The 22,991-nt window shown below is 37.1% G+C and overlaps 1 protein-coding gene across 2 annotated transcripts in view; it reads left to right on the top strand.

Annotated features, from left to right (window-relative positions):
- Nucleotides 1–433: 433 nt before the first annotated feature.
- Nucleotides 434–22,991, top strand: part of LOC145779840 (F-BAR and double SH3 domains protein 2-like) — a 32,136-nt gene continuing 9,578 nt past the window's right edge. Inside the window, exons 1-3 of one of the 2 annotated variants that reach the window (XM_082591496.1) lie at nucleotides 434–745; nucleotides 18,184–18,281; nucleotides 18,990–19,112. In XM_082591496.1, the coding sequence (XP_082447622.1) occupies nucleotides 629–745; nucleotides 18,184–18,281; nucleotides 18,990–19,112 (338 nt within the window). In that variant the 5' untranslated portion in view covers nucleotides 434–628. Of the gene's footprint in view, nucleotides 746–17,425; nucleotides 17,533–18,183; nucleotides 18,282–18,989; nucleotides 19,113–22,991 lie in introns of those variants that run through there. The other variant, XM_082591497.1, reaches the window with a different exon arrangement.

The following is a 22,991-nucleotide window of genomic DNA, read 5'->3' as shown; positions in this document are numbered from 1 at the left end:
CACGCAACCACAAAAGTTAAATTATCTGTAGGCTACCAAACCGCTTTTTAGGTAAACTGGTAAAGGATAACTCGACTTGGATTTTTGAGAAAGTGTTTGGGAGTCCGGGGGTCGAAGCCCCCAAGCAACTAAGACAATCACAGTAAAAATTGCTTCCTTCCGGTAGAAATCAGTTTAAAGAAGCCTTGAAACGTAACAGTGAGGTTATTCTTGCAAAAGCTCAAGGTCCACCATCAACACCCGGAAGGTCCGGACTTGGACCGCGGTCCGCCAGTTGAGTAGCCCTGCAGTAGGCTATATATAGTGTCTGTGTTGATTTGATTCAAAATCTTTTTTTATTAAATGGCAATAGTCAACCATGCATGTTGCAATTCAATTTGCTGAATTAATCTGTTTGGTTACAAATAGGCAATAAAGTAAAATAAATCAATGGTTCCAATACCAGAAATGTAACTGCTGGTGAAAGCATTTTTAAATGTATGGTAGTTTAAAATGCCTTTATTAGGAAAGCAAATCGTAGAAGAAGTCGAAACAACAGATCAACAAGATATCGGTCTCTATTGAATAACAAGATTGGTAAAGAAAACTTGGAATATAGCTTGCATATGTTTCACAAGAAGAAGTAGCTATGAAAAAATCGACTTTGTCTTCATCCGGTTCAAATTTGGGTCGCTCGAAAAGCATGTGGAGTGTTAGCTTCGACGAACGAACATGGACTCTACCAAGCAAAGCGGCACCAGACAAGGTCAGTTAAATTTTAATTACAATACCGTATGGTAAGACTGGCAGTATCTATTGAAAAGATGCTAAAGTTAGGGATATCAGCTGGTGTAGTGAGGCAAGCCAAATTAAAAACTTGAACCACGTTTTGTGAAAGTTTATATGTTTTGCGTAAAATGTAGGTGGCATAATATTCGTACAAACTGTGTTCAATGAACTGGTGCCGGTCTTAGGGTATTTCGGGCCCTGTGCGGAATATGCTTTTGCGGGCCCCAATGTAAATGATCCAATTCAGTACAGCGTATAGCTAGGTATTTTGAAAGAGGAGGGGGGTTTGACGGTCGGCGGGCGAAGCCTGCCAGCGTAATCGGCGAAGGCGACACCCAGCGGCCGGGGTCTGGGGGACCTCCCCCACAAAATTTTGAAAAATTACTTTGAATTTGGGGCATTCTGAGAGCATGTTCAACAAAAATTTGGGTATGAATATTACTGTAAAATGGTGCTGTCCGGTGGCATAGCAAAAGGATAAGATCATGCTTTTAGGTATTTTTCGGAAATAAAGCTATGTCTCTATGTTGAGTCTGGATGCAACCTATTTCGTCCCCTGAAAAATTCGTACCCTCAAATCAGAGTAACAAAATCAAATTTCGACCTATTTCGTCCCTTGAAAAGATCGAGAGAAATTTTGAAATGTTTGCAGCAACTCCGATCAATGACTTCGGATCTGTTGTTTATTTCTTGATGTTTTCAGGGTACGAAATGTTCAGGGGACGAAATAGGTTGCACCCGTTGAGTCTCCATGTTTTTTTTGTTGCTAAATTCCTTTGTTGAATTCACTTGTTGAATTTTTCCATTGGAAATGACAAAATTACTGCATTTTCTGAGTAAATTGCGGGCCCCCTAATTTGCGGGCCCTGTGCGATCGCACGGTTTGCACACCCCAAAGACCGGCACTGAATGAACTTATCCTATCAAGACCAAAACTTTTCATTCTAACGGAAATTCACCGCAAGTCTGGCTTAAGCTACGACACTGGTAGAAGCATTTTAGCAATCCAGGCTGTGCTATTGGAGTCCAATCTCGATAGCTCAGTTGGTTAGCGCGTGAATTCTGTAACGAAAAAGCTTCAAGATCAAGCGGCGCTGGTTCGACTCTCTGGGTGTGCGCTTGAGCAACGCACGTTAAGGACTGCTCTCCATTCAGCGGCATCTAATGGATGGAATAGTTACCCGGCAACAAGACTTCAACAATCGGAATCTTCACTCTGCCAATCTCGGTGACCGGGCCGCCAATTTTTTTTCCCACGAGATTTCTGTCTCATTTACATATTTTGGTAAAAGTTTGTATTAAAACCGTGTGAATGCAACATTTTCTCGTTGGCACTATTGGTTCAGTGGTTTCACCTCTGCCTAGTGATCCTGAAAACAAGGGTTCGACGCCCGTCGAAGTCAAACTTTGTTTTCTTCTTTAAATTAATTTTTGCGGTGCACAAAAGCTTTTCAAAAAAAGTAGGGTTAGGGAAAGCTTATATTTTATTATCATTGCAGAGTTTCATTGGCAAATAGTTATTTCACAATCTGAATCAACCAATCTTTCAAAATAGGGGGGGGGACTTAGAACGCTTTTTGGCGAAAAAAGGTTCTCTAATGGGCTAAAAATATGGACCGAGATCTAAAAACTCCAACAAGCCCAAATTTATGCCTCTGGAAGATCGTTTACCCCCTTGAACATACCCCTTGAAGATGACCACTTTGAGATTTTGGATATTTTCTTGCAGTGTTGCCATATAAAACAATACGATCAAGTCTTAACACATTTTATCTCGCAAAACTTGTTTTTTTGTAGTTTTAAGCAGTTTTTGATAATTTACCAGTATGTAGAAAGATATTTTAATTGTTTAGTGACACACTTTATTGAATTTAAGTTAAAAAATAGTTTGTTTTTTTTGTGAATGGCAACATGTGTTCTGCTTTGGAGACTATGTAATAAAAGCGTGTGCCTTTTGATTGTTGGTACACGTTAGTATGAGTGATAGTGCAAGGCAGCTAGGCTACTTTATATTGGAATATTGCCTGATCAATGAGTATAAAGCCTTTCCAATTGAGAAGAGAGTACTGATTTAGATACAATTCAAAGTTGTAGTAGGCAATATTAGGCTAATACCTGACAGTTCTTAGCCTACAATCTTGTAGAAGACTAGGCTATAGCTTGTGGCGAAACCAACCTAGCCATTGGTGACTATCAGTACAATAGTTGCAATGAAATGATTATTTTGGTTCAGTTTCAAATCTACAGAGTTTTACTATGGTGTAGAGAGGGATGGAGCAGGGGCCACTGCCCCTTAACCTTATTTGGATTTTTTGATTTATTTTGCGGATAAGTTTTAATTTGCTCTTTGAAACAACTTTTGTTTTGCCAACACCTTGATGGTGTGTTGTAATATTGCAGTCAAGTATACCATAACAAAAACAGACCCAGAGCAAGCATTGATTTTTATTGTTTTTCAGATGTACTATAAACCTATATCATATTGAAGATACAGAAATCTGAAAGTGTACTATTATACCCTTTGGACAGTTAGCAGTCTACTTTCACCTAATAATGTCTGCTTTTGAAACTCGGTCCAAAGCAAAAAAGAAATTGGGTGATGTTGTTTACACTGAAGCAGCTGGCTTTCCAGCAGGAACCCTTCCTGTAGAAAAGGCAGTCCTTGAAAATATGTTGTAGGCCTACTTGTTACAGCCTAAGAGAGCAGGTGCACATGAGAGAAGTAAATTGGATGCTGCTGGTATGATAGCAATGATGTTGCAAGAACATTGGTTGTTCTGCAATTTGTATACAGTTTCCACTATTGCAATTAAAAATCGTGTTGTTAAGATTTATGATGAATTTATGTATCTTTTGAGAATAAGAAAATCTCGTCAAAACAATCGGCATCAGAAACGAGTGAATGACTTCATTGACAGGTCCAGTGGTGTTTTTGATATATTTTGTGAAAATAACGTACAAAGAAAAAAACTTGAAGCTCTCCATGGAGTAACGATGACCAGTATGGAATGGGACTTTCTGAAAGATCAACGCTCAGAACGAAAAATGTATTGTGAGGATTACATTGACAAACAGTGGTGTAAAACAATGGAAAGGCGAAAGCAAGATCTTCATGCTCTTGAACGATTGAGGTGCTCCGAAAAAAGAATCACGGAAAAATATAATGAAGGTTTAACTGAATTAAATGAGATGCTTTCAGACTCTGAACAATCTAGTGCTGTTGAGGTCACTTCAGACGACATTCCAACTGATGATGAAGAGCCTAAGCCAAAGAGGAGGAAAGTAGCTATTAATCATGTGGTTGATGACACTATGGCAAGCAATACCAGCATGTTCGACTTACTTTGCGAAATGTTCGCAGTGAATTTTATGAAACCTTGGACAAACTAAAAAGTGTTTATCATATGCCTCAGCTCCAAGCAGAGGCAACTATCACGGAAACAGCAAACAAGATGTTTGGAAAAACTTGGAAGTTTCATGGTAGTGACACGGATCAACTCGATTTGGACACTTTGCCGGACAGACATATTACAAGGAAAACCGGCAAAAGCATCGAAACAATGGCTCTTGATTCCATTGTTCAAGAAATTATGTCTTCTGAGAATACTGCAGCCATTACATATGCTAATGACGGATCAAAAAAACAAGGAGCTGGTTCTTTCATTGTAGCCTACTGGGAATAATAATAAATGGAAAATATAGAGCACTGCCTACCTTGTCCATTGTTTCAGAAAGCAGAGCTAATTTGGCAGACTTGAAAATGAATACACTACGAATCCTCTCTGTGGCTAGTGATGTGGAGGCTAAAGATATATATGAAAAGATTGACTTGTGTTGACTGATCAAACTTCACATAATTTTCAAGTGGACTGAAAAGTTTCAAACAAAAAAACTACCAGATCATGTCTTCTGCAATGTTCATCCAAGCTTGATGTTCAATCGTGAAATAAGTAAGCACTGGGCAAGTTTGGAAAACGCAATTGGAAGAGACAAAATTTATGCAAACTTTCTTGTTAATGCAACCTCATCAGCAAGAAGTGTCACTGAACAAGCTCTTAATTGCATAACAAGGCTAATTAATCATGATTTTGATCACAAACCATGGAATAAAGCCAGAGACTTTGACCTTCACATTGCCCCAAGAAAAAATCTATCAGTAAGCCTCAAAGATGAAAGATTTAATCGTTTGACTTTGTCCTGCGCTATTGTATTGTATCATATGGAAGACGTAGCTGATTTTTTGTGTAAATTTTGTCATGTTTCAAATCAGCTAGCATGCATTGTTAGGTCTTTCCTTGACATCAAATTTTTAGAGGTTATGTTTTGTATTGGAGCTCTTCTGGGTTTACATCTGGTTGAACCTTTTTTGTCACTCACTCTGTCCCAAACTAACACCTGCATTCCATCAACTTTATGAGGATCTGAACAACACAAATCCTGAAAAGCTATTCGATCTTGATAACCCTGTATTTCAATTCGTGTCATCCGATCGTTTTCATGCCACTAAGTACAGCCCAGAAATATGTGCAAGCATTGCACAAGTGACATCCACATACAAAGCACAACTTAAAAGCATGTTACAAGTTCTTCTTCCAGCTATCGCTGAAGCATTCCAGAGACAAAAAGGAAACATTTTTGGATTCGGAGATCATAACCCAAAGGCAAATATATCCTTAGCCCACATGGATGAGGAAAAACTGGAAAAAGTGCCTATCCACAACATTGACTCTGAGAGAAGTGTTGGCTTCATTAACTATGAACTATCTCGCAGAGGGGCCAGAGAACTACCAGCAACCTCTTCATGACAAGTAAAACATAAATCCCAAGATCTAATTGAAAGTATATGCCTTCTGGATCTTTCAAAAGTTATACCAAAAAAACCATCCTTATTCCCGAATTGCAGCTAGAGTGGAGAAAACTTCAAGATAACTTGCAGAAAACGATATCAGAAAACAAAATGTCCGCTAATATTGCACTAGACCAAAGACGCCACAAAGATCTTGCAGCTCTCAAATCCTTAGGTGGACCGTTTACTTCACCAATGGAACTCTACAATTACGCAAATTCAATTCAAGCAGAAAGAACCAAGACAGACAGATTGTACAGGAAAATACGTTACGCCAGGGACACATCGTTATCCATTCCCAAAACTAGCGATATTTTTAAGCTGAAAAAAGGACACAAGAAGCTTCCACTTCACACATACGTAACAAACTTGAAACTATACCTTGAAAATATTGTATCAAAGACTGATGTGACAATGGAAGACTTCAGTGAAGCAATCACAACAATTGTGACTGAATCAAAAAAGTAGTGTTTACGTACCACAAACAGTAAAAATTTTAAAAAATTCCAAAACTTTCAACCCCTATGATCAAGGGGGTAAACGTTATTTTTAAGCGTTAAAAGCAAGATGGTTGGTGTTTTTACATGTTTCTCCATATTTTCAGGGGGTTAGAGCAGAACTTTTGGTCTAAGTCCCCCCCCTATAAATCAAAACACTTTCGAAAAATCTTACTTTTAGAGTGACTAGAATCAATGAGACAGAAATCTCGTGGAAAAAAAAAATTCGCGACCGGGCCTGCGTCAGTGATTCAAAGCCTCTACAAGTATGCGAAACTGCCAGGATTAAGCTCTGCAAGAAGCTTTCCCAGTCCGAGGATAAAGATTTAATCAATCAATGTTACAGTAAAACTTCTCTTAAAATTTTGGTGTAGGCCAGGGGTGTCAAAGCTTTTCTCTATGAGGGCCAAATACCTTACGGTTTCCCAGTCTAGGTGCTGCCTATTGTGTTATGCTTCCAGAATAATTGTGTTTGCGTTGGAAGATTGTGTTGTTTTATTACTTTTTAAGAAACATACGCATAATTCTACTCCTTTCCTTGCCACTGCGGAAAACACGCGTGCTCTTACGCCGCTAGTTAGGTCAATGAAATGTGATTAAGACAAGAAAAGCGAGCGGAAAAATTTCGCATCAAAAAAGAAAATTAGCACGTTTTTTCTCGATTTTTGGGAGAGTACATGACCAAGCGCTCCCATGGATCCGCCATTGAACGTATATTATTGACATGCCATGTCATCAAATATAGGATAGTTATTAGCCTACTTTCTAAAACTTCTACAACCTGTTTCACCCTAAAAGGGGGATCATCAGAAGGTCCTTAGTCAGATAGAATTATTGATATGTCATCTATTATCGAAAGAAGTTACACAAAAACTTTTATAACGCACCTCAGAGTTGGAGGTGGTCTGTTGATCAAGAGATTTACACAGTTAGTTGTCGACTACAATTTATCGTAGCCTCGCATACTGCAGCTTAACACGAAAGCAAATGATCCCTGCAAACTAATTTGACACTTTGTAGCTTTGTGCTACGGCTGCAACATTCAAATTACCAGATTTTCACAGCACACTTGTGGTGTGGCCCTGTGGCCGGCACGGAAATTCTGTCTAGAAAAATAATAATTTGCTGCCCATAGATGACAACAAAGAAAACAGTTTCAAACATTTCCGCATGGTGACAGCATGAAGCAAAACACAAAGTATTGAAATTTCATTTTGAATAGCGCATTGCCCATCCTCTTTTACCCCAGTCTATTACAAAACTTTGCTTCATTAAAACTTTGGTGGCTACCAAAAAATATTTTTCTAGATCCGCTACTGAGTGTAATTAATTCGCATGTCTGTAGTTTATTAGAAATACAGGTGGTCAACGCAAATCACAATGAAATAAATTAACACATGGACTAGACGTCACATAGTGTTAGTAAAATAGAAAAGGGTCTTTCAAAACGAATAGGCTATAAACTCAGGGATATCTATAACTACGGGATTGGAAGCTCTATTCAGTGCTATACATCAGTAGGGTCATCACATTACTATGACTATACAAAGATTAACAAAACACCGACAAAAAGATATACAAAATTCGATTTTACAATAATAATACAAAATGTACACTCACATTGAAATTTAATTGATGTATAAAACTAAAAGTACATTTACGCTGTTAGAAAAAAAACAACAAATCCGAAAAATGAATGAATGTAACAAGTCCAAAAACCGCCTACTGTTGCTCTTTAGCAATTTGCGTACTGCAAATCGGATCACAAGTAAATGAGGAGTGTTCAGCAATCAGTAAAATATGCTGTTGTATCTACAACTTGTTCACATACCAATCCAGTACGAAACCAATCCGTTCACGATGTCATCAGAACTACACCAATAGTCATTCTGGAAAATTTTTTAAGGAGCGAACAAAATACAACATGACTGCACTAATAGAATACAAACAAATAAACAAACCAAGCAAGCGTAGACCTTACAGTTTCCACAAGATGAATTGATTGTTACACTTTTGGTTGTTCGTTTAGCCTACTACTTGCTGCCCTTTGAGGTCAGTTTATGTGATTGTTTATCACAGCAGCGCACAAAGAAAAATGACCCTACTGGTGTATAAGATGGTTTACAGTTCTATAGAGTTTCCAATCCCGTAGTTATAGATATCCCTGTATAAACTACAGTTGCACAGTGGAAATATTTGGCCTCCGTAGTGAAATTGGTCAAATCTATTTCAATTTAGATTTTCGCTACAAATTGTTTTGACTTTTGAATTCATCATTTGTAAATACTGTATTGTTTTTCAAATTTGGAACTTCTTGCATGAATAAATTTTTTTTAACACATATTTGACTATAATGGCATGTGTTAAGTAATTGCTTCCGTCAAAGCAACAGCAACGTTTCAGATAAATAAAAGTTGCTTTATTTGGTCATTCCATTTCACCAACGAAGGCCGATACTAAATTCATTTATAAAATGTTATCTATTTTAGGGATGTTATGACGCTGATTAATTTATCAATTTATTCTAATGATTACGATTTACGAATATTTACGCTGCAAATGTGCAAAATCCACAAAACTTGTACAAGAATAACAATGTACAAAAGTGAAAAGCATCCATAGGCTATTTTTAAATTGGGCTCATGTCGTTTCTGGTTGATGATGCGAGTGAAATATAAATTACCTAGGGCTTGGTTAACCCGTAACCCAGTCAGGAATTAATGCCTAGCAACAAATAGCCTGCCTTGCCAATGAAGTCACTGCTTAAAATTTTATGCAAAAGATAGACTACTGCTAAAAACCTTTACCTGCTTTTTCTCGTCAAAAAACGTTCAAAATAAATGACTGACAAATCATTTGAAATAATGCCCATTTTAATATAACTTATTGTCCTCTGTTTTTAGGCCACATTCACCAAAAGAAAGCAAAAAAAAATTACAGTTTTCCTACACAAGTTGATTGTTCTGGGGTCATCAAAGTAAAGTAATCGAAAGTTTAATTGAGGGTATGTAATATTATGCAAGCAATGTGGTGGTGTGGTGATTTCCAGAAATAATAATTTGCACTATAGACGTGTTTGGCAGAAAACTTGCAAACCCTTCGTATACTTAGTTGCGAATGGGAAGTAATAAATCACTCGTCGACTACATCCTGTTAGTTCAATTTTCTTCATTTTTAATTAGAGTAGGCTACTTTGCTGTCGCAGCAAGTGTCAGAGTTAAGAAGACCCGTTTATCAAATTGGATCACTGTCACATGCGAGTAGCGACCCACATTAACAATTAATGATTAAAAAAGCACTTGGCTTCCAATCATGAAAACCTGATTCGAAACCCGCAGCGAGATAGACTACTAAAAACAAACCTCACGAAGCTCATAGGCCCTACGTTGAAATTATTTCAGTTGAAGCAGTTGTTAAAATAAATTTATGTGGACATTTATCATGGTCGCTTATATGCGGTCAGTAGGCTAGCGTCGCCGGAATGTGGCTTATGAACTTGACTGAAATTTCACTTCCCCCCCTTTAAGACATGGGTGATCTCATGACAATAGAATCATTAAAGATGACAATAGCCTATTTTACACACGTATCAAAGTTTTGTTTCAAAGTTCACAAACCCCATTTGGCAACAAATCCAATCGAAGAAAGAAATGTAAAGGATTCGTTGCAAGTTACCGTCAATCAGAGATGTACGTATACGCCGCTAATTTTACGTCGTATACTTGCGGCGTAGACTTATTGTTTGCTAACGCTTTGCGGCCACATTTTTTTGGATGGTTTGCGCTTGAGGCTACGCCGTAAAGTTTTCGCGTTTTTTAGCGCATAGCGTCAACGCATACTTTTTAATGTATTTTTTTTTTCTCTACAACACGCCAATACCTTCCAGCACTGCAGCTGAAAGAATGTTTTCAATGGGAAAAGACATATTGGAACTACAACACAGCAAAATGTCAGATGAACACTTTCAGATGCTTGTGTTTCTTCGTGGAAATTCGAAATAAAACTTGTTTGTTTCGAGTGGTTTGTACCGTGTGAATGTTTGGCACCTAGCAAACAAAATTAGTTTACGCTAGAGTATGCGCTGACGTTGACGCCGCCAACTTTTTTTTACAAGTTGCGTTGACGCATACGGCGTATGTTTTTTCGAACGTTTGCGTTTACGCTGACGGCGTCAATATTTTTTGTATGCGCGTACATCACTGCTGTCAATGAACTTTGTGAAAAGAGGACTGTTAAAAACTAGATCCTTTGATCTTGTTTTTTTTCCATAACACGCCAATATTGGGATAACGTTTGTTAGAGACGAAATTAAGTTAAACAAAATAAATTTGGAAAAATCGTAAATTTAAAAAAATGATTGAAAAAATAACTTCGCCATCACAATTATTTTAGGCTAATAGCCTACAGTCAAACTGAAGCAAGTAGGATATGTTAGGCAGCTATAAATGCGTTTACAAAAGTAAACATCGTTGGGTATCAGATCTTCTTCTCGTATCAGATGATAGACCTAGGCTATAACGTTTTAGAGCCTCCAAATAAATTTTATTTTAGCCGAAAAGCTTTTATTGAAATAAAACTCCCACTGTTACATCAGAGGTTACATGGTAGAAACTTTTCGATGTCAGTTTTGTCAGAAATAGGCTGTTGCAACATAAATTATCATTATTCAATTTAAAGATTTGTTCAAAAATTTCGTTTAGATCTATTAGGATAAGTAGGACCATGGTAGGACTACAGCCAAAATTTTCTTCCGTTTCTTACAAACAGCGGATTTCCATTTTTACCTCAAAAGAACCATATCATTTTGACTTTTGAGACAATTAAAGAAGGTTTTGTAAGTTATAGACCCTTTCGATCGGTGAAAAATGCTTGGCCAGATCAGAGATCTCTGAAGAAATCTTCAGAAATCCCTGGGCCAGATTGTTCAACTTATTGTTGTTCAACAGCTGTAGCTGTTCAACAACGGTACGCTAAGTAGCCTATTAGCCTACACTGGTCAACAAATTCAAACTATTTTTTTAAATCAGAGATAGGCTACAAACAAGAAAACTTTTGTTGATGAATTTTCTGCGATGATTCCAAATCTACGCTCGTTTTTTCCTTGAGCCCATGAAGTTTTCAAAATATTTGCACTTTGCTATTTCACAGCGATGCCATATTCTGTGTTAACTGTCATGCAGTAAAACGTTTTTTGATGAATTTTTAGAGGAAAACTAATTCGGTCTTTTTTCGATCCTAATCTGAAGCATTGAAAAATAGTCAGATCCGGATCTCAAAAAGCAAAAACCGGATTAGATCAGAATCCAAATAAAATCTAAGATCTGCCACCTTTGCGTCTGGAACATTTTTGTAAGAAAAAAAACAACTGAACGGGAACATTTTTTCAAACGTTTGCGTTTTGTCGTTTCTACTTTTTTTAGTCCCCTTGTTTTTGTTTCTCTGTCAGAGTGTCAGTTGCTGTTTTGGCATGCATTTTTTTACTGCGATGTTCAGAGATGAAACGCGATAAATAGTGTAGCCTAAATCAAACGACTCGAGTAGTAGGCAATCGACCAACTACAAGTCAATGTTACCAAAATTGCTCTTTTTTCTGCTCTTCCGTTTGTTAATTTTTTTATTTTTTTATTATTATCTTTATCCTGCATTGCGGGAAAGCGGACTTGAGCGCTATGCATCGGTGTACGCCTTCCGACGTACACCTGACCCACGCTGCAGCCGACTGCAATGTCTGTTTCCGGTTGTCTACTCTACTTTTGACTTAAATTTGGTACTACCCATTACTCGAAATCGATCACTGGGTAGAGGCAATTATCGTAAAGTTTCTTGCCCAGAGAAACAACAGCAAGTGCGGGTGGCTGGAGTCGAACATGCAGGCTCTCGACTGCGAGCCAAACGCGCTAACCACTCGGCCACTACCGACTGGTTTCGGTGGTACAGTACAATCTAACTGTACATTGTTTTTCGTTGTGGAAGTCAGAAACAAAAGCAAACTGAACTGATGAACAGCGATCTAGCTATTTTTTGCACTAAACGCTTGAGTTGAGCGGTAGGCACTTTTACGTATTACACTGCCCGAAAAGGTAACCGCAACCATGCGTGACATACGACATCGCTGATGTTGGTAGCGCTATCATGCGTGACATGACTCAACACGTGATTAACTGGTCGTCTTTATCGAAAGATTTTGATACAAAGAAATTTAACTGAATGCATCGCCACAACCAACGTTGCCTAATGGTTAGGACAGAGGAGTAGTAAATTCGATTGCATGGGTTCGATTCCCACCCTCTGCTAATGCTATTTTTTCTTCAACTGAACTGAGTGCAAGAAGAATCGTAGTGACTGCAAACAATGGAGTTTATGAGAAAAGTTGTGACTAAAACACCAGTTCAGTTCAGTTTGTTTTTATTTCTGACCATCACAACGAAAAAACAATATATGACAAACATACAGCTACCGCAAAATGACTTCGGACCTTTTTGCGTACTAGTAATGTCATATACGATACGCATGGTTGCGGTTGCCTCTTCAGGCAGTGTAATACGTAAAAGTGCCTACCGAGTTGAGCGCCCAATCCATTTGTGAATGGGGGCGTAATAATAAAAGAAACTAAGCGATTGCTCATGAGCAGAGAAAAAATAATCGCTTTAAAAGCGTGAGAAGCTGTGGTTTGTTGTCATTGTAAAACTATGAAGTTGTCGTTACAGCCTTACAGCGCAGCAGGTTGCTGGCGTGCTGTTAGTGGAATCGTAGTCTAGGTGGAATAGGTTTACTTTCTCTTTATATGTGGCAGTGACGTTCGGTGGCTTAAACCGTTGGGAAAGCAACTTGTAAATATGCTGCAGCAAGGTAGTAGGCTAGGCCTAGGCACGAAGGGCGTAACCGTCGGGCGAAGCCCGAAGGCGTGTTGCCGAAGGCAACACCTCCAGCGGGGGGTCTGGGGGGCCTCCCCCAGAAATTTTTGAAAAACACTTCCAATTTGGTGCGCTCTGAGAGCATTTTCAAAACAAATCAAACATAAAAATCTGTCAAATTGTGCTTCGCCTATGTCGTGATCATACATCCATTTAATGTTTAGAAGTCATGAACAATCTTAATTTTAGCATTGCAGGACCAAAATCCAGTGTTAAACATGGAATAATAGTTGTCTAAATATTTAATTCGTCATGAATGTTCATTCATTCTCAGATATTCAGTTAGGCCTACACTACAAAAACTAACACTTAGGTCTAAACATTACAACCGCAAGCAATTTGTACAAAAAGCTGGATAAGTTTGCCTCCTGAGTATAGAAGCTTAACAAACTAAATATTGCAGCCGCACCTGAACGTTCATTGGCGAAGTAACGTTATATCAACGCTGTAAAAAGGGCAAAGGCATGACTATGAAAGTTAGTAGGCTAAAGTACAGTACATGGAGAGGAGACATCAAAAAACAGCAACAATTATTTCGGCATTATGATGCTTGTGCTGTGTACCGTGACGAGCACCATTCTGACGAGTTAGTCTAGCCGCTCTAGCGAATGTATGCATTGACGTCACTGGGAAAGCAAGACTCACCTGGTCTCACCATAACACATCTGATTGGCTAAGCAGCTGGTGACGTTTTGCAAAACGAGTGATGATTGGATAAAACGAAGGCGTTTTTTGACATTTTTGAATCTGGGTAAGCAAGTTTGATAGTTGCTTACCTAGAGCCTCAGTGATTGTTTCTGACAGAAGCGTTTGCGTTAATTGGCATTTATAGGCAAGACATGCGGTTTGGTGAGGATTTAGACTACTCACAAGCGTTACGAGTAATTCTAGTCACGAATACAGTAATTTTCAAGTTAAAATAGACATGATAAAAATAATAAGAAGTTAAACCTAGAATTCAATCATTATAACCTACTTTGCATAGTTTTCTCTCAGGTAAGCACTGCTTTCCTTGCTTTCCCTCACCGATCGTCACTGATGTGGCATACGGTAGTATATCGTGAAGTTGACATTTTTCATAAAGTGCATGAAAACAGCTTTAATGACATCCTTGTGGTCATTGGTTTGGCTCATGATTTTTTTCCAAAACACTCATAATAGGGCTGACAAACGCACGAAAAGATCGGTCATGTTTGCAAAATCTTGTCATGTTTCTAAATTTGTCATAAAGTTTTTAATGAAGTATATTAAAATGTAATCCTAACTCTAAAATATTACTGCTTGCTTGACATAGATTCTCAACCCAGATTAGTGAAAGCAAAACAAGTAGGCTAGGTTTATAGTCAGTGGCACAACCAAGGGGGGAGGGGCAATTGCCCCAAAACTTCTTGCCCTCACTGTAAATATGCAGCTAATAAAACGTTAATCAAGGTAAACAGTTTTTGATTGGATTTCTGTAATCTCATAGTGCAGCATCTTACATTAACTTGCCCACGCCGTGACTCGCCTAATTTACCCAGATTCAGTTGAACACATTCGTTTTCTTTGATCCAGCTGAAAACAGTAGCTTATTGTAGCATATATGTCACAATTGATGATGTGTTATCTTGAATCAGATATATATCAGTATAGTATAACCAGATATGGGGTAATTGGCATTGCTCCCCTTAAATATTATTTTCGACCAACAAACTTGTAAGCCATTTAAAAGCTGTAGAAAATTTTGTTAAAAAAGATATACCGGTAGGTATTTCTTTTATCAAATTTATTCATCATTTAGTCATGTAACACTTTTGTTGCTAACAGTTAGTCAGAGGCAGTGATATACAATTTTGTTGCTTGACATTTTGAAATTACCTTTAGAATGCGGAATTTTAAGACATTTTTTTGAAAAACTTCACGAGGACAGACCATCATGGCTACTCATTTGCCCTAACTAGGATTTTTTGCTGGCTACCCTACACATTATGAGTCAAAAAGGCCTTCTAAAGTGAAGCTTCCATCATCAATTAAAGCTTAATGTTAACCTCAATATTAAATTAACTTACAGTCGCGCTCAAAAGTTTAAGACCACCTGTCAAAATTTTGGATTCTTACAATAATCTATGGAAATCATTTTCAATGTTATGTCATATTGGGTTTTATGCCATTATTGCAGTGTTATGTAACAGAGCCTTCTGTTTAAGCCATTCTGAATGAGCTATTTCTTTCAGAAATAAAAAATTTAAACTCTTTTTCAAGATTTTTTGCTAAAAAAATGGGCAAAAAAAGGAGCTTTTCAGCTGTGGAGAGGTCAAAAATTGTTATATTAAAGGAAGAAGGGTACTCAGAAAGAAAAATATCCGAAAGACTAAAGTTCAGCAAGACAGCAGTCCATCAGGCAATAGTTAAATTTAAAAAATTTGGAAGTTTAGTGGACTTGAAAAAGAGTGGTAGACCCAGGGTTACCAGTCCAAGAGATGACCATGTGATGAGGAGGATGGTAGTGCACTCACCCACGTGCTTTGAGGCCAAATTCATTGCTAAGACGGCGTTTTATGGTAGATGTACTTATATTTGTACCTTTACACAACAAAGACGATCTAATTTTTTTACTGGAACACGTGGGTGAGCGCACTACCATCCTCCTCATCACATGGTCATCTCTTGGACTGGTAACCCTGGGTCTACCACCCTTTTTCAAGTCCACTGAACTTCCAAATTTTTTAAATTTAACTATTGCGTGATGGACTGCTGTCTTGCTGAACTTTAGTCTTTCGGATATTTTTCTTTCTGAGTACCCTTCTTCCTTTAACATAACAATTTTTGACCTCTCCACAGCTGAAAAGCTCCTTTTTTTGCCCATTTTTTTAGCAAAAAATCTTGAAAAAGAGTTTAAATTTTTTATTTCTGAAAGAAATAGCTCATTCAGAATGGCTTAAACAGAAGGCTCTGTTACATAACACTGCAATAATGGCATAAAACCCAATATGACATAACATTGAAAATGATTTCCATAGATTATTGTATGAATCCAAAAGTTTGACAGATGGTCTTAAACTTTTGAGCGCGACTGTATATCGCCTTCGTTTATGACGATACTAAAAATGTTGCCCTTTCTAGCAAAAGCCTTTCCCCCCTGTAAACTTAAAGTGGTTATGTTACTGTTTATAATATAGTGCTGCAGTTTTGTGTCTAGTTCTTAGAGGAAGAAAAAAAAAATTCATTTATATACAACTTTGTTGTAACATAATAATAATATAATAATAAATATTTGATGTTGTAAGCACCGAGGAGGTGCTTTTTCATCATTCTGATATACATAACGCATTTGCTGTTAATTAGGTTAACAGCAAGTTTCATAACTAATAACTCTAACCATCAATAATAACATCTGATAACATATATAAACTTTTAGAAGACATATTAGTGGGAGCAGAAAATGAAAAAAATACGATCATATGTACACGAAAAATACATACACAATGCTTTAACATGCTTGAGTAATGAGTATGGCATATTCCTTTTTTGTTTGATTGTGGTTTTTATGACTTTACAAATCCTCACATTCCCTTAACTCTGTTCTCAAACAACAAAGCCTGAGAATTCATTGGCTTCAGCAAAAGATACTGTCAGCAGAAGTTTATGAAGTTAACTTAAATTTACTGTTGCAGTCTTGTGTGCCAACACTTAGGCAGTCAAGTGTTTACCAACTTAGGCTAATAATTTTTAATGTTTATTGCCGCAAACAGATTACGTTTGTTTTAAACTTTGGTTTATTTGATGGCCCAATAAAAGCTTTCTTGGTACTCAGAGTTCAACTGAAGCAAGCTGTCTGCTGGAAGTCTCATTCCAGCAGATAAGGTTGCTATTAAACTTTTGTTACAAAGACTAAATCTTATAGGAAATAATAACTATCCAACTGAGAAACGCAATTTCTCCCACTTTGAAACGGTATCAATTGTTATTCAAATAGGCTAGTAGGCGTACAGTTTGTCAAACCTTAACACATGTCCATACCATCTTACTCTAGGTTGCCTTGCAAGTTATGTCAAACATGATCCCCTTAAATTAATTATTGAGTGTTTTGTCTGCTGTAGGCTAATCATTGAAAGTCAAAGCTTCTATTTTTTCACATTAGTTTTGTTAAGAAAAACTTAATTGCCCTATCAATGGTGACAGTCAAACTGTGTAAAATGTTTAATATATTATTAACAACCAGGTTGCTTGCATTATGAAATCTACACCTTAAATATTTCTATTTGTACAGTACTCAAAAACCTTAGTCTACTCGTTGGCATTGTGCAGCATACTATCAACAGTAGGTAGCATGTACTCACATAGAAAAATCACATCTCTTGATACAGACCTGTCGTTTTAGGTGTCTATTTTGTATCACAATATTTTTCTAAATTTTAAATATTTATTTCTGAATTCAAGTAAAGATCTAGTTATTTCTGAATTCATATATTCCGATACATGTTGAGTATTTTCTTATTTAGCAATGCGTGAACCACCTCCAAGAAAGGTATATATATATAATATTTAATCAGTGTTATTGTGTTAATCATCTCTAATATATAAGTGAAGTATTATTTTTTGTACGGTAGCGTATCAAAATATTGTATTATTACCGTCTAGCTGTTCATGAATATTAGTGTGATGAATCTAATCAGTGAGTTTTTTGTAAGCTAGCCTATAAAAATGTATTATTACTATCTAGCTGTCCAAGTGTCCATGCATATTAGTATGATAAATCTAATTAGTAAGTTATTGTTAAACTATGAATTGAATAAATTATATGTTATGCATTGCAGCAAAATTAGCACCACTGGCTTTAAATGTTTTATTCTTGCAATTGTCAAACAGCCATTTTATGTGCTTTATTTGACTGATGCTTATACTGCAGTCGAGTTATTCCCAAGAAATACAAAAAGTTTTCCATTAGTAAAAATGTATTATTATTATTCTGGAACATGAGAGTTGATTTAATTCACTTAAAAATCAATAATATTGTAGAAAGAGGATATCAGTTCGATTTATTTTGCTTTCTGACCATCACAACAAAAACTATATAATTATATATATATACAAGTTATACATAGAGAAAAGGTCTATGCCAATACATGCCAAGCATAGTCTTAGTGTAAAACTATATATATAATTGTATTGTTTGCAGACAAAGTTGACACAAGTATTGAAAACAACTCAACTTGAACAGCTTTTGAAGCTTCAAAACAAACATCAGCAAGAGTGTGATCTGTTGGATGACATCAGGTTTGTCAAGTGTCAAAAAAATCTATTACACTTGCAGTCATCTCCTGGTTCATAAATCACAATAATTAGCAGCATATCTTATACCGGAATGGCCCGTTTCGGTGAGTCCGATTCGGTGAGTCCGATCCCTTAACGGGGGATTTTTTCAATTTTTTTTTTAATTATTGGGTACTGTAGCCTAATTATCATTGCCGTTTTAGGGTTAGGGGTTTGGGGCTAGGGTTAGAGGTTAGGAACTCACCGAATCAGACTCACCGAATCGGACTCACCGAATAGCAGACCCATCTTATACCATTGTTGTAAAGAAGCCTCAGTACAGTTTATGAACACCTTGTGGTAACCTATGTTATGGTTGTCAAACAAACAACAGAAACTTGATAGACTCCTTGCTTGAATATTTAATGATCTTGACAATCCCCGCAACAGCCAACATGGAAAACAAGAGACGTTAAATTGTATAGACAGATATAGTCACAACAATAAATATTTACAACTTTTGCGACCAAGTTTTAAGATCTTTTCACTGAAACCAGTTAAAGGATCTATTGTGGTTGCCCGCCTTACTTTGAACTTGCAACATTTTGTTCTTTTTACATCACTGCCCAAGTGCCCATATGTAAAGTACAGTAATATTAAATCTGGTTGTGACATTGATATCTCAGATTGTATGGAAAATGGAAATTTTGTTCAGCATTGTTTTGTTTGCAGAAATTTTGGGAAGCAAAGATCACAAATTGAAAAAGACTATGGGCAAGCACTGCAAAAGTTAATATTACAATACCAAAAGAAAGACTGGCCTTCTTTGCCAAATACCGAAGATACAGGGCAAGTGTAAGTACATGACAAGTTATTGTATATTTTAATTTGTTTTGTCTAGACTAGACCTAGAATCAAAATATAAATGTATTGACATCGTTATTCTAGTTTGCCATATTGGAACTGGTCAGAGAGATAGTATTAAAATCAAAAAACAGTTTGAAGGAGGAGTGCCAAGGAGTGAAGGACGTATAATATTTTCTGTATTTATAGTTGGTAGTCGAACCACTGGGCATGCGACAACTCAGCAAGTACATTTCAGTTACTGCCCAAAACAGCTAATTAAATTTTCATCTAGCATCGGACTTTCTTGGTCATAGCTTTCTAAACTGAATTTGCTGACTTGTTTCATGCCAACCAAACCAAATATCGTCTTGGTCCCTTTTGCTTGCTTAGGTTCATCATTTACCTATTTCAGCCACTTGCTGAATTGTTGCGAGCTCAATTATCACTTGCTCAACTGCAAGTGATAATTGAGCTCGCAACAATTCAGCTGTTGCGCAACAATTCAGCAACAAATCAGCGCAACAATTCAGCTCGCAACAATGTGCTGAGTTCACAACTGCTGAGTTGTAGGAGACTTGTATAGTATCTGCTTACAGGCTTTTTAGAAATTAAACCAACATCGTTGTCCACGTCTTTTAGGCGCAGACAGTTAGGCGCTGGTCAAATAGGCGCGCACTTTGTGGCGTCTGGATATTTAGGTGCGGAGCATTGTGGCGCCTGTTCATTTAGGTGCTATTCCTAGTAAAGTCTGCAGATTGTATCAGCTTGGCAGGTAGGGCAATGTTTTTCTCACAAAATGTTATATTGAACTGAAACATATGTTGGTTTGTTAATGCGTGTGTGGAGATGAGGTGCGAGACAACGTTCTACTACTCTTGATACTACCACATCTCCGTAGGACATTTGCTATGCATCCTGAACACAGGTTGCAGCCAGATGGAACCTTGCTTAATCTGTTATCTTTCGCAATTACTTCTACTCGGGATGGATTGGTCGTGTGGCGAGTACGTATGAAACAACGCTCTACTACATGAATACATTTCTATAGGGCATAGAACCCTGGCTACAAGTTGCAAGCATAATCGTGCGACTTTGCTCGTTATTAAACCTAGTCGGGGTTTTGACGGAAAACTAAGTTACTCTTCACTCAAGCTTACTTCCCGCTTCCTTGAATATAGGCTACGGTATATTTTTTACTGATGTTTTGTGTAGTCATTATTTAACTCACTAAAAGTTAACTTAGTCATGTTCGGAAACTTGAATAATTTATTGATAAATCTTTCGCCGACGCAAACCTGGACTAGCAACAAATAAATGCCGAACACCCGCATTAAAACACAATATATTTTTCTGTTCAATATAACATTTTGTGTTAAAAGCATTGCCGGTTTAAGCAGCTTCACTCACGGAAGCCATGACATATTTTTTTGTTCAATATAATATAACATTTTGTGTGAAAAGCATTGCCCTACCTGCCAAGCTGATACAATCTGCAGACCTTACTAGGAGTAGCACCTAAATGAACGGGCGCCACACAGCCAAAGTGCTCCGTACCTAAATATCCAAACGCCACAGAGTGCGCGCCTAACTGCCTGCGCCTAAAAGACTTGCTCCCTTGATTGAAACTGTGGTTTTGACCAGGTCCAGTTTATTGGGTTGTCATTGCAAAGTGAAATCACCAAATTGCTCCATTTGTTAGATTACCACTCGCAAAGGTAAAAAAATCATGTAGAGTAGAGGAATAAAACATGTTCAATGTTCTTAGCGCCAGGAAATATAGACTTGCGGAAAAGGAGGATAATTACTCAACTTGTCTTTGTGAGACACTGCGGTATTTGTTGATTTTGTTTTGCAAATGTACATGATTATTATTCCAACCTTGTCAATGAGAAATAATAATTTATTTTAGTCTAACGCGTAAAGCGGTAAAGCAGTAAAGCGGTAACTCATTATACAAATCGCTACAGCTTATGGGGTGAATAAAGCTATTGCCTGAATGAATGTTGTTGTTTTTATTTTTGTTTGTAACTTTTTCTTTATTTTATATCCTTTTAATAACATTGAATTGCATAATTCAAAATTAATACAGAAATGAAACAGATACATAATTTCAAACGTTTTCGGCAAAACTTTCTGCGGCACTCCAAATAAAGCAGCACAACCCCAGGCTCAACAAACAATTATTCGCTAAAGGGGCATCTTTTTTGTTGAATTTGTATTAGCTTACGTTTATTTTATGTTATGTTGTCCGCTCACTATCTTGTCTCATGACCACACTCCCGCATAATTATGACAGATTGCTACCACCTTTTGTGTTTGTTCGTCAGTTGTTGCTTGTACGCAGGTCAGTGCAGTTTTATTGAATTTCAGTCATTTATTATTAACATTTCACGAATAATTTTGTTTTGTTTAGATGAATTAAGATATTTTCCTGAAGAGGGCAGAAAGTTTTGCCGAAAACGTTTGAAATTATGTATCTGTTTCATTTCTGTATTAATTTTGAATTATGCAATTCAATATTATTAAGTTGTTATCGATTGTCTGTCTATGGTTTTTAAAAAGTATATACCTCTCTACCAAAGCTATATTATATCCTTTTTTTTCTTAAAATTTTCTGAAGATGTTGCGATCGTACCAAATTTCAACTTAATAACTTATTAATTTCGGTCTCAAGCACGTTTTAGCGTTCGCGTTTTTTTCGCTTCTACCTTTTTCTTCACCTTTGCTATGTTGACTTGTGTATTGTTTTTGCTGAGATGATCAGAAATGAAAACAATTGAACTGAGTTGCTTGCTTTTTGTAGCGGCAGTAGCAGTAGTCTTGTTTTAGCTGGATCATTGGTTCCTGATGAAAGAATGGAATTTATATCAATTGTTTTCGTTACGGCTCAGTTGCCAAATTGCCACTCGCTTAGCCAACCGCTAAACCACGCACTTCATGGCCTTGCATGCAATTATTGGGTGCGCCTGTGTTAAGCGCCATCCTAACCATTAAATCAGTCCTTTTTACACAGATTCAACATCTGCAGACGTTGAACCAATGTAAATTATTGGCTGAGATAAGATGCGGTGAAAGTGCTTCGTCACACCTTTGCGATAGTTTCATGATCATTAACGCGAAGCCGTAACGCGTGGTAGGCTACTCAAGCCACCTTGGTATGATTTAGTTGTTGCCGGCTGGGTCAGACGCCATGTGAGATGGAGTGTAAAATTCGTGATACTGTATGGCCAAGTTGACAATTTTGTAACACGTGGTTCTTGTGATCAGAGAAATCGTGTTTTTCCAACGCACTCGTTTTCTTGTCATTATGTTTTTATTGTGAGCAACTATATTTATCTCATGAATAGCTTTTCTTTTTGTTAAAGTTTTGCTACATTCTATGGAACGCACTCCAATAGGCTAGTTAGAACGCAACATGTTCTCTGAACCACATGTGGTTGGATTAACTTGAAGAAAAAATGAATAAAAAGCGTTTCTAAAAGCATGCCCCATTGCCCCTTCACGTAGACGTAGGCCTATATGCTTTTCAAAATTAGTTTCAAAATTGCCTGCTTGATAAACAGTTTTGTCTGCACTAGCCTATTTGCATGCATGTTAGGTCGAAACTGTGATTCATGTTTTTGTTGATGTGATTGTGAACCAACCAAACGGTTTACAAACCGCCATGACGTATATATTTTACGTTTCCAGTTGAGTTACTCAATGGGATTTGTTGATTGGGTATCAAAATACGCACAATTATTTTCCGTTTTCAGTTGTGTAGTTGCTGTAGTTTACCATTCTCACAAAAAGTTATCATTTTGTAATTTGTAAAGCGAAGCATCGGCAGTTGCTACATCATGTTTGTCAGAAGCTTAGAATTTACTGTTCCTGTGTTTGTGTTTACAG

This window comes from Aplidium turbinatum, chromosome 11 (assembly GCF_918807975.1).
Source record: "Aplidium turbinatum chromosome 11, kaAplTurb1.1, whole genome shotgun sequence".
NCBI classification, from domain to species: Eukaryota; Metazoa; Chordata; class Ascidiacea; order Aplousobranchia; family Polyclinidae; genus Aplidium; species Aplidium turbinatum.
Note: the sequence above shows the minus strand (reverse complement) of the source record. Positions and strands in the feature narration are given on the sequence as shown.